This window comes from Capra hircus, chromosome 15, assembly GCF_001704415.2.
Source record: "Capra hircus breed San Clemente chromosome 15, ASM170441v1, whole genome shotgun sequence".
Lineage (NCBI taxonomy): Eukaryota > Metazoa > Chordata > Mammalia > Artiodactyla > Bovidae > Capra > Capra hircus.
In genome coordinates this window covers 35295630-35309172 of record NC_030822.1, presented here as the reverse complement: position 1 = coordinate 35309172, position 13543 = coordinate 35295630, and the positions used below count along the sequence as shown (strand labels likewise).

General features: G+C 40.1%; 1 protein-coding gene across 1 annotated transcript; it reads right to left on the bottom strand.

Moving 5' to 3' along the window:
* LOC102182153 (olfactory receptor 56A3-like) lies at positions 4203–5149 on the bottom strand. The gene is given in 2 exon segments (XM_005689777.2): positions 4203–4369; positions 4372–5149. Coding segments are annotated over 2 exon segments (945 nt in total).

Sequence of the window (13543 nt, the reverse complement as noted above, 5' to 3'; positions counted from 1 at the left end):
AACCCTGTCTGTCATGTCTCCTGCGTTGACAGGCAGGTTCTTTAGCCCTATTGGCATCTGGAAACCCTTAAAAAATGTAAATATATGATATTTGCATGAGTTTGAAGGTGCAATATTTTCAGGACATTAATGTTCATCAAACTGATCTGTAGACTCAATGTAATCCTAAATAAAAATCATAGCAGCCTTTTTGTAGAAATTGGAAAGTTTTTTTCTAAAATTTGTATGAAAACAAAAAGGACATAAAAGAGTAAGGACAATTTTAACAAGGAACAACTTTGGAGCACTCACATTATTTCATTTCATTACACAAAATGTGGTAAAGTAATCAAGACATTATGTTTTCTGTGTAAGTATACATAGAATAATGGAAAAGAATGGAGGGTCCAGAAATAGACCTATACATTAATGAATGTTGCCTTTTGACTAAGGGCCTAAGGTAATTCAATGGGAGAAATTATAGTCTTTTCAGCAAATGCTGCTGCAACGATGTATTTCCATTTGAAAAAAAAAAAAAAAAAAAGGAGTCATTATCCAATACCACATACAAACCTTAGGCTACAGACTTACACCTAAAATCTTAAAGTAAAAATTATTAGAAACTGTTGGAGAAGTCTTTATAAACTTAAGATAGGTCACATGTGTGTGCTCAGTCATGTCTGACTCTTTGCGACTCTGTGGACTGTAGCCTGCCAGGTTCCTCTGTCCATGGAATTTCCCAGGCGAGAATACTGGAGCGGTTGTTATTTCCTTCTCCAGGAGATCTTCTGACCCAGGGATCTTGCATCTCCTGCATTGACGGATGGATTCCTTACCACTGAGTCACCTGGGAAGCCCCAAGACTGGTCATATTTCTTAGTTAGGACAAAAAGTGCATCAAAACACTTAATGCTGCTGCTGCTGCTAAGTCACTTCAGTCATGTCCGACTCTGTGCGACCCCATAGACAGCAGCCCACCAGGCACCCTCATCCCTGGGATTCTCCAGGCAAGAACACTATAGTGGGTTGTCATTTCCTTCTCCAATGCATTAAAGTGAAAAGTGAAAGTGAAGGTGCTCAGTCGGGTCCGACTCTGAGTAACCCCATGGACTGCAGCCCACCAGGCTCCTCCCTCCATGGGATCTTCCAGGCAAGAGTACTGGAATGAGTTGCCATTGCCTTCTCCTAAAGACTTAGTAATGATATTCTATTTCATCAAAATTTAAAACAACAGCTCTTTAAAAAATGAAACATGGGAAAATGAGAAAGCAAGCAAACCATAGGTTGTGAGAAATTTTCATAATGGATATTTCTACCAAGTATTCTTTTCTAAATTTATAATGCTATTATTTATGTATAAAATAAATAACCGAATTTAAAAATGAAAGACTTCAATAGACTGTTTTCAAAACAAGCCATTTAAACAGCCAATTAGAACAACACAAAAACCAGATTTTCGAGCAAACTCCAGGAGATGGTGAAGGACAGGGAAGCCTCACATGCTGCAGTCCATGGCGTCTTAAAGAGTCAGATAGGATGGGGCTACTGAACAACAACAAAGAGATGCCACTGCACAGCTACTAGAAGGGTTGGATTTTAAAGAGACTGAAAACACCAAGTGTTGGCATGGATGTTGGCATGGGTGAGAAACCCAGTAAGAACCGGTTTCTCACTGTTGGTGGAAATGTAAAATGGAACAAAGATATTCAAAGCAGCTTGGCAATCTGCTAGAAATTTAATCATACCCTTACTGTACAATCTTTGCAATCTACTTGTAACACCAAGAAGACAAAACATTTATCCACACAAAGTCTTGACTTACATGTTCATAATGGTTTCATTAATAATATGTAAAATCTTATATTTAAGTTAGATGATATTATATCTATATTTGTAAGACCTTCACCTTGGTATCCAGTTATACAATTTTAAACCATGACATTTTTTAATATTGAAATCTTTGAGTGAATGGGTTTTGTGGGAGATCTTCAAGTAATAATGAAAAAGGTTATCTATAGTATGAACGAAGTAGTATCTTGACAGATTGCTTTCTACTTTTGAGAATGCATTTTCACCAATAAAATACTGATATATGCTTATACTTATTGCTTCTTATGTAAGTGCATGCTTGTTTTTAAAATATTTGCTTCTAGTGCTAAAGAGGAGCAGAGAAATCAAATAGTAATTTTTTCTTTTACATTATGAGAGGAAGAAGAAAATGATTTCTATAGATGTTTGCAGAATGAAAGCTTAAGTAGGTCAAGAGATGTATTCTGATGCTTTCAGTGGTGATTGAAAGAACCAGATTTTGGGGATAGTGCTAAGCTTTGTGAGATTTTCCTTCCATGGTGAAAATGATATAACACACATGTTGTCACTGAGGCACAAATCTTATATGTAGAAATGATCTTCTAAACAAATTATTCACTATTTTCAAGTAATAGAATAACATGAAACATAGTGAGACCAACTCATTTGTTCCCAGGAAATTGTGTGTGTGTGTTGTTGTGCAAAGCTTACAACTCAGACCTTCTAACTCCGTCTGGTGCTTTCCTATGTTGCCCAGCACCTTAATGTCCATCAGTCAGTCAGTTAGTTCAGTCACTCAGTTGTGTCTGACTCTTTGCGACCCCATGAATCGCAGCACGCCAGGCCTCCCTGTCTATCACCAACTCCCAGAGTTCACTCAGACTCATGTCCATCGAGTCAGTGATGCCATCCAGCCATCTTATCCTTGGTCGTCCCCTTCTCCTCCTGCCCCCAATCTCTCCCAGCATCAGAGTCTTTTCCAATGAGTCAACTCTTCGCATGAGGTGGCCAAAGTACTGGAGTTTCAGCTTTAGCATCATTCCTTCCAAAGAAATGCCCATAGAAGCACATGATTCCATTCCTCAGCCTCTTCATTTGAGAAGAATATATTTCTGGAATTATTATTTGTATTCTTCTTAGTCCAACTTTGAACTCCCAAAAGCAATACTAATGTTTGATTTATTTTTGTATCTTAATAGTTAACAGAATTCCCAGGACACAAATGTGCTTAGAAACTGTAAAATTAATAAGAAATAATTTCCATATAATTTGTTATATCTGCAAGTATTATTACTGAATCACATATTATATTGCTTAACAATTCTTTAACTCATTCACATAGCTGTCTTTGCATATCTTTTGGATTCAAGAGATACATGTCCAAAGCACAGACACTTTGGGGAAAAAATTTAGTAGTCTCTTAAAACTGCTAAAACTTCATGATAATTGTTACACGCAAGAGTATTCAGAAAAAAATTGTGTCCCCTTGCAATGCACAATCCTGGAGAAGAGAAGAGGAGAGACAGTAAGGCAGTGAGAAAGAAGCTTGTGATATGGTTGGAGACTGAGAGAAAAAGACCCATTTACCTACCAGTTAGAGTAGAAAGTGGCAACCTACTCCAGTATTCTTGCCAGGATAATTCCATGGTCAGAAAAACCTGTGGGCTACAGTCTATGAAGTTGGAAAGAGTTGGGCATGACTGAACTGACTGAATAAGCACACAGAGACCAAAAGCAACCTTTCACTATTCAGGGCTAAAGTTTCAGCTCCTATGTCTTTGTCTCTAATATGTTATATTTAGTGGAAATAAGAATAAGAACACCTTACAAATTATATAATATAGCCCACAGAACATCCACAATTGTTTACACCAGAATATGAAATATATGTCATATTAAAAGTTACTTTTTCAGGACTTCCCTGGTGGCTCAGATGGTAAAGAATCTGCCTGCATTGCCAGAAACCTGGGTTCAATCCCTGGGTCAGGTAGATCCCCTGAAGGAGGGAATGGCTACCCACTCCAGTATTTTTGCCTGGAGAATCCCATGGACAGAGGAGCTTGGCAGGCTATAGTCCATGCACCTGCAAAGAGAGGGACATGACTGAGTGACTAACACTTTCACTTTCATTCAGGAACATAAATCTCTCCCTTTAGAATCTGCTTAAGGACATTTCTTATTTTGCACATTTGGATAAAAAGTGTGGGAAAAGGGGAGAAATGATCATGAAGATTCATTTTTGAGCAGTGAGAGAAAGAGAAACTCTAAAAGAAATGAAAGCTTTATTAAAAGGAAAAACAAAGACAATTTGTATAGTTCGAGATTAAAATTCATAGAAACAAATTTCAACCCACTCATCCACTATTGACTCAAAGCCATCCTATTTTAGGAATGCAGAGATCCAGTTGTCCTAGTTACCAACCTTTTTTCAGTAATCTCTGGATTCCTTGCTTGATCTCTTGGGTTCGCACCCCATAGACAATGGGGTTGAGGGCTGGAGGGATGATGTGGTGGAGGATATTGAGCAAGACGGGCACATCAGAGGACACTTTCTTTTCTACCACAAGCGTGAAGACAAAAGCAGAAGGACAGCGCTGAAGAAGAGGATCAGGATGAAGTGGGAGCCACATGTGCTTAGGGCCTTGGCCACAGCTCCCTCTGACTTGAGTCTCAGAACAGCCCTTAGAATGAGGGTGTAGGAGAGGAAGATGAGGATGAGGTCCAGTCCCAGCAGAGTCCATCCACAAGCAAATTGGTAGAGACAATTGATGATAATATCACCACAGGAGAGCCTGGAGACAGACATATTGGCACAGAGGCAGTTCTCAATGACATTTTCCCAACAATAATGGAGACGTCCCGAAAGAATGGGGATGGGTACTGTCAAGAAGATGCTTCTGGCCGAAATAAAAATGGCTGCTTTGACTACAAATTGGACAGTAATGATGGACAGATATGACAGAGGATGGCAAATGGCCACATAGCGGTCATAGGCCATGACCATGAATGTGCAGGACTCCATGGCAAAAATAGTATTCATGGTAAACATCTGGAGGAAGCAGGCAAAGAAGCTGATAGACCTGAGATCAAACCAAAAGATGGCCAGGACCTTGGGGATGACAGTGAGGCAGAGCGCCATGTCCAGCAGGGAGAGCAGGCTGAGCAGGTAGTACATGGGCTCATGCAGAGAGGCCTCCAGCCGGATGGTGATCAGGAGGGTGGTGTTGACCCCCATGGCCAGTAGGAAGAGGAGACTGAGGGGCAGGGACAGCCAGAGCTGCCAGCTGGGGGACCTGACAAAACAGTTCAGAAGGAAGTCTGAAAACTCAGTGGAGATGCTGCCATTTTGGTGTGCTGTCATATTTTGTCAAATGTTCCTGCACCTTCCTTTTAGTGATCTGTAAAATTTGGATAAAAATTAGCTACTGATTCAAGATACATGGAGACAGAACAAATTGCTTTAATTAAGTGACTTATGCATCCTGGCAGATTATCCATCACTAAGTGAATTTTTGTCTATATCTTATGTACACAGTATGATATTCATATTACTTTAAACAATCCAGAAGGCTGAGATGCTATGATTTCTTTGTAGTGTTTGATTTGTTCAAGGTTTATTTATAATATTTTAACAGAGTATATATTTGCTTTATAATATTTTGTTAGTTTCTTCTGTACAATAAAATGAATCAGCTGTATGTTCACATATATCTTCTCCCTCTTGAATCTCCTTCCCCCTCACCACCCCTACTGCCATCTTACCTAAGTCATCACAGAGCACTGAGCTGAGCTCCCTGCACTATACTGCAGGTTCCCACTAGCTATCTATTTTAAACATGGTAGAGTATATACGTCAATCCCAATCTCCCACTTCATCCACCCATAGCACTCTTGTATCTACATATCTGTTCTCTCTGACTAGATCTTTATCCATGCCATGCAAATAGGTTCAGCTGTACTGTTTCACCAAGTTTCACATATATGTATTAATATATGATATTTCTTTTTCTCTTTCTGACTCACTTCATTTTGTAATTTTTAATAGAGCTGTTAAATCTTTATAGAAATTAAGGAGAAAATTACTTAGGAAGCTTCTTTATAACAGGTGAGTCTCTAAATTCATACTCTTGTTTCTTCACTATTTAAAAATGATTACATGGACTACAATATCTACAATTTAATTTGAACAATACATGCTAATAAGCAGCAGAACCTGGCACAACTTAGAGACTCAGATAAATGACTATAGACCACCAGCTACCATAATTTGACCTTTCAGCTGTATTTATTATGCTTTAATTGAAGAGGAACTAAAAAGCCTCTTGATGAAAGTGAAAGTGGAGAGTGAAAAAGTTGGCTTAAAGCTCAACATTCAGAAAACGAAGATCATGGCATGCGGTCCCATCACTTCATGGGAAATAGATGGGGAAACAGTGGAAACAGTGTCAGACTTTATTTTGGGGGGCTCCAAAATCACTGCAGATGGTGACTGCAGCCATGAAATTAAAAGACGCTAACTCCTTGGAAGAAAGATTATGACCAACCTAGATAGCATATTAAAAAGCAGAGACATTACTTTGCCAACAAAGGTCCATCTAGTCAAGGCTATGGTTTTTCTTGTGGTCATATATGGATGTGAGAGTTGGACTGTGAAGAAAGCTGAGCGCTGAAGAATTGATGCTTTTGAACTGTGGTGTTGGAGAAGACTCTTGAGAGTCCCTTGGACTGCAAGGAGATCCAACCAGTCCATTCTGAAGGAGATCAGCCCTGGGATTTCTTTGGAAGGAATGATGCTGAAGCTGAAACTCCAATACTTTGGCTACCTCAAGCGAAGAGTTGACTCATTGGAAAAGACTCTGATGCTGGGAGGGATTAGGGGCAGGAGGAGAAGGGGACGACAGAGGATGAGATGGCTGGATGGCATCACTGACACGATGGACGTGAGTCTGAGTGGACTCCGGGAGTTGGTGATGGACAGGGATGCCTGACGTGCTGCGATTCATGGGGTCGCAAAGAGTTGGACATGACTGAGCGACTGAACTGAACTGAATTATAGATTTTAAAAATTAGGCACTGCAAATAATGTTTGTGAATTTGCATTTGTCTAAAAAGTCATTTTGATTTGGATTATTTGTAAAAATTGCTTTTTGTTTACTCTATTTCTTAGTTTTTCATATTAGTTCAGTTCAGTTCAGTTCAGTCACTCAGTCGTGTCCGACTCTTTGCGACCCCATGAATCGCAGCACGTCAGGCCTCCCTGTCCATCACCATCTCCCGGAGTCCACTCAGACTCACGTCCATCGAGTCAGTGATGCCATCCAGCCGTCTTATCCTTGGTCGTCCCCTTCTCCTCCTGCCCCCAATCCCTCTCAGCATGAGTCTTTTCCAATGAGTCAACTCTTCCCATGAGGTGGCCAAAGTACTGGAGCTTCAGCTTTAGCATCATTCCTTCCAAAGAAATCCCAGGGCTGATCTCCTTCAGAATGGACTGTTTGGATCTCCTTGCAGTCCAAGGGACTCTCATGAGTCTTCTCCAACACCGCAGTTCAAAAGCATCAGTTCTTCGGCGCTCAGCCTTCTTCACAGTCCAACTCTCACATCCATACATGACCACAGGGAAAACCATAGCCTTGACTAGACGGACCTTAGTCGGCAAAGTAATGTCTCTGCTTTTCAATATACTGTCTAGGTTGGTCATAACTTTTCTTCCAAGGAGTAAGCGTCTTTTAATTTCATGGCTGTGGTCACCATCTGCAGTGATTTTGGAGCCCCAAAAATAAAGTCTGACACTGTTTCCACTGTTTCCCCGTCTATTTCCCATGTAGGATTACTAAATTCTGGAAGAAACAACTTTAAAAGGAGAATGAGCAGTTCCACCCAGCTCTGCTGGACTGATACCTAACAGTAAGCAGGAGGAACCTTGATTCTTCTGATTGCATTAGTGTAAGGGTGATGAGATCTACCTTTAAAATCCTTCCATCTCCTTTCTGTTTCTGTTTTTCATCTTCAGTGCAATAATCCAGGTGCACATTCCCTCTTTCCTCCCAGCTAGCTCAATGTTGCCATTGTTGTCTCATCATTTAAAGTTTCTCCTTGGCATACTGTTAGATACTAGGGTCACCAAATTGAGTTTGAAACCATCTCTATTCTGAAGTAGGGAGAACTAAAACCATTTTGGGACAACAGAAATACTAATAAGTGCTATGAGCAATGACATGGTCTTGCATAAACTATTATGAGAGAGTATGGGAGGGCTGCTTGGAGAAGGGATATAGGTTATTTACTCCAGTAATCTTGGGCTTTCCTGGTGGCTCAGATGGTAAAGAATCCACCTGCACTGTAGGACACCTGGGTTTGATCCCTGGATTGGGAAGATCTTCTGGAGGAGGGCATAGCAACCTAATCCAGTGTTCTTGCCTGGAGAACCCCCATGGATAGAGGAGCCTGGCGGCCTGCAGTCCATGGGGTCGCAAAGAGTTGGACACTACTGTGCGACTAAGCACAGCATAGCTCAGGGGAGTGCTGACTAACAGGCATAGGGAATAGGCTGGAGAAAGAGCATTGCGAGTAAAGTGATGTGGTACCCTCACCACCCTAAAGGACCTGCTTGCCAATGTAAGAGATATAAGTGACATGGGTTTGATCCCTGGGTTGGGAAGATCCCCTGGAGGAGGGCACAGCAAGCCACTCCAGACAGAGGAGCGTGGTGGACCACAGTCCATGGGGTCGCCAGGAATTGGATAAAACTGAAACAGTTTAGCACCCATCTTCATTTACATTGCAGATGAAGAATTTTAAGGTTCTCCTCCACCTGAATTGTGACAGGGAATTAAAAGAAGACTGTAACATGGCAAAATGTATAGGTTAGGACTTTCCGGTAGCCTTCAAATCATGCAGTCCATTGTAGTCAAATCTGTCTTCATAAACAGAGTCTCATATAAAGAGTTATCACGTGGGTTTACAAACTTTTTTCCAGGAGTTTTAAAAATTCTCTCTCAATTTCTCACTAGGCTTGCTAACATAATATAAATTTTCATACTGTTTAGTTGTTAAACTCTTGTCACTTGCTGAGAATGGTGCTCCAATATCTAGGACTTCATCTCATTTTCTCTTTCACTCTCTTATGGAATATGTTTTATTATCATCACATTACAAACAAGGGAAATGATTCTCAAAATCTTAACCATCTACCCAGTACTAGGCTAATCCTATTCCTATCTAATTCTAATCAAGTGTGTTAGATTCAAACAACTTCCAGTTTCTCTCTGACCCTAAAAAACAATTCTATGATAATGTACTTTCCTCATCAATACTATAAAAGAGTAATCAAAAATCACCAATGATAGAATTAGTAGTTCTGAAAACAGAACTGATAGACGAGAAATAGCTTTGGGATGGGGGCAGAGTAGCAGGGGAAAGAAGATTTAATCAAACTGTGAACCCAGAACTAAACAGTATTTTCATATTAATAGAAACCAACTTTTGATTCCGTACCATTTCAAGTCGTGTTCTTGTTTCCAGTTATGAATTCTAACCTCCGAATGCAGTTTCAGTCCTCCTCAGCTCCCCAGTTCTCCTCACCAGAGACTCCCTGTTAGTGACCAGGGCTGACTCTCAGGGGAAGGAGAAAGGGTGTCTCCTCCCAGTCTCCTCTCTCTACTCCTCCTGGTCCTCTGCTTCCCCAGACAAAGGGCCCTGTCTAGCTGGGACATGCCAGGCATGGCCTTTCCACCTGTTTCCACCTGATACGTAGATGAGATTAAATGATCTTCCAATTTTTTCCTCTTGCTAATAACAGAATACATTAGTAGTGATATTGACAATTGGGGGATGAATTGTACACATATCATGTCATATAATAGTAACCACACTCTGAAGAAAGTGAGTCAGGTTGACTATCTTAATAATTTACGTCTTCAAGTGGAAAAATTGTTTCAGTGGTGTTATATGTCTTTTCCTCAGTTTAACTGCTAGGGTTTGGATGTGAAAGAAACAAACGTCAGGCCCAAAGCCATTGAATATATGCATACAGCTGTGTCCTGTGTCATCACAGTGAGGTAGAAATGCATATCTTATTTGCCATATTATTTTATATATTTAAATGTTAAGGTTGTTAGGGTTCACCTAAATCCACAGAACTCAGACAGACCTTTAAGACATCTCCTTAAAATGCAGTTACAGACATTACTGATTATCTTTGGGCATCATTTTCGGTTTTGGCAGCTGTAGTTTTTAGATATTATTTAGATTGAGCTGATATCTGAGGAGCTACTTTCTGACACCCTCTGACCCCCAACTGTGATCTCCGTTCTTATCTCTTAAGTTATATAGAATAAATATTATTCCTACCCCATGATTACAGTACTTTTGCATGAATACTTTGTGCTCAGTGTCCATACTCCTTGTTGAAATGTTTGAAATTTTCATAAGTGGGGTCCAGATGATGTACTTTCAAGCTCCCCACCAACTGTCTCCTATGCACAAACTTCACCCTCTCTACATCTCTGTCATCACCAAGCAAAAAAAAATCATAGAAAAGAAGGGCATACAGGGTTATCATTACCATCTTTCTAAATTCCGTATATATGTGTCAGTATACTGTATTGGTGTTTTTCTTTCTGGCTTACTTCACTCTGTATAATCGGCTCCAGTTTCATCCATCTCATTAGAACTGATTCAAATGTATTCTTTTTAATGGCTGAGTAATACTCCATTGTGTATATGTACCACAGCTTTCTTATCCATTCATCTGCTGATGGACATCTAGGTTGTTTCCATGTCCTGGCTATTATAAACAGTGCTGCAGTGAACACTGGGGTACACGTGTCTCTTTCAATTCTGGTTTCCTCAGTGTGTGTGGCCAGCAGTGGGATTGCTGCATCATAAGGCAGCTCTATTTGCAATTTTTTAAGGAATCTCCACACTGTTTTCCATAGTGGCTGTACTAGTTTGCATTCCCACCAACAGTGTAAGAGGGTTCCCTTTTCTCCACATCCTCTCCAGAATTTATTGCTTGTAGACTTTTGGATCGCAGCACACAGATGTATAGAACGGACTTTTGGACTCAGGGAGAGGGAGAGGGTAGGATGATTTGGGAGAATGGCATTGAAACATGTATACTATCATGTAAGAAATGAAGTGCCAGTCCATGCTCGATACAGGATACAGGATGCTTGGGGCTGGTGCATGGGGATGATCCAGAGAGATGATACGGGGTGGGAGGTGGGAGGGGGATTCAGGATTGGGAGCTTGTATACACCCATGGTGGATTCATGTCAATGTATGGTAAAACCAATACAGTATTGTAAAGTAAAATAAAGTAAAAATTAAAAAAAAATAAAAAAGAAAAGGAAAGAAAAGAAGGGCAAAGGAGAGAACAAGGTTCCAGAGCAGAGCTTTCACTTGCACTTACTTGCCTGACACAGAAGGCTACTGGTTTTCAGACTACTTCAGCAGCACTAGCCCAGGAATGGAAACGAACACAGACTCCTGATGAAGAGATAAGTCTTCCCTGTCTTCTGGTTAATGCTGGTATATCTTTCTTCACTCAGCCATGGATGATGTTAAGCATGGGTTCTGGTTCCACTGATGCTGAAGCCTTGGATAGTTCCCAAGTACCTGGGGTAGGTATACCTCTGGAGCTTTAGGGACTCTGCCCTCTGGGATCTCCTCCATCCCTGCTCCCTTTGGCCCTTAAGGCCATTCTGGGAAAGGAAGGCAGGCAGATGAGAGAAGAAATTATTTTCTTTCTCTGTAAAAGGAAGGGCCTCTGGGAATCCAGTCCTACACTGCCATGTGTCTATTGGCAGCTAGTCAGTCTCCTAAATGTGAGTGTCTTACATACATCCTTACATGTCCATTTGTGTTTGTATATACACTTTGGATGTCTTCTATCGATCCTGTAAACTCACTCAGAAACTCTCATGGAATTCCTGAACATGCTTAATAGATAGTGACATCCAAAATTGTGTTATTGAATGAATTGATGTTAATATATCATCACTTTTATCACAGCATAATAATGATAAAAGTGCAAGAGGAAGTGAAGAAAATATTATTGAGAAAACACAATGTATTTTTCAGAGACAAAAGCAACAGAAATTTTTGCTGCTTCAAATTTTTTAAAACGGGGTTTATATGCTAGGAAAGATGATTTGCTCCTTTATTTTTTATTCATTTTTAACCTCATATGAATTATTCATACTTTTCAAGTTATACAAGCATCATCCATTTTCTTCAGGTCCTTCTTTTGTTTCATTTTTATTTCACTTTTTTTTTCATATCTCAACATTCTTCCTAGTTCTCATGCCTTCCAAAATGTGAAATCTCTAGTGTATTTAAAATATGTGCTACTAATTAATTTCCAGTATGCTTATTTAGCTATATAATTGTGTAAGGAAGACAGTTGGATATTGAATTTTCATAAAATTCATTGTGTTATAAATATGATGTTAGTTTTAATTTTCCTCACACTAAATCATAAAAATATGTCATATATTGCTTTGGGTGAGTTGACTTCATTATTTTTGAGTGGGGCTCAGTTTCCATTGTGCCCATTATCCCCTTTGGCTTACACCCATGTGATCTGTAATAATTATTCAAATCAGTTGCTTCGTCATGTCTGATGTTTTGTGACCCCTTCGACTGCAACATGCCAGGCTTCCCTGTCCATCACCAACACCTGGAGCTTGCTCAAATGTATGGCCATCGAGTTGGTGATGTCATCCAACCATCTCATCCACTGTTGTCCCCTTCTCCTCCTGCCTTCAATCTTTCCCAGCATCAAGGTCTTTTCCAATGAGTCAGTTCTTCACATCAGGTGGCCAAAGTATTGGAGATTCAGTTTCAGCATCAGTCCTTCCAATGAATATTCAGGAATGATTTCCTTTAGGTTGGACTAGTTTCATTTCCTTGCAGTCCAAGTGACTCTCAAGAGTCTTCTCCAACACCACAGTTCAAAATCATCAATTCTTCAGCGCCCAGCTTTTATTATAGTCCAACTCTCACATCCGTACATGACTACTGGAAAAATCATAGCTTTGACTAGATGGACCTTTGTCAGCAAAGTAATGTCTCTGCTTTTTAATATGCTGTCTAGGTTGGTCATAGCTTTTCTTTCAAGGAGCAAGCGTCTTTTAATTTCACGGCTGCAATCACCATCTGCAGTGATTTTGGAGTCCCCCAAAATAAAGTCTCTCATGGTTTCCATTGCTTCCCCATCTATTTGCCATGAAGTGATGGGACCAGATGCCATGATCTTAGTTTTGTGAATATTGAGTTTTAGGTCAGCTTTTTCACTCTCCTCTTTCACTTTCATCAAGAGGCTCTTTAGTTCCTCTTCACTTTCTGCTGTAAGAATGGTGTGATCTGCGTATCTGAGGTTATTGATATTTCTCCTAGCAATCTTGATTTCAGCTTGTGCTTCATCCAGCCTGGCATTTTGCATGATGTACTCTGCACGTAAGTTAAACAAGCAGGGTAACAATATACAGCCTTGATGTACTCCTTTCCCAATTTGGAACACGTCCATTGTTCCATGTTTGGTTCTAACTGTTGCTTCTTGACCTGCATGCAGATTTCTCAGGAGGTAGGTAAGGTGGTCTGGTAATCCCACTTAAAGAATTTTCCAGTTTGTTGATATTCACACAGTCAAAGGATTTAATGTAGTCAATGAAGCAGAAGTAGATGTTTTTCTGGAATTCCCTAGGTTTTTCTATGAACCAATGGATGTTGGCAATTTAATCTCTGGTTTTCT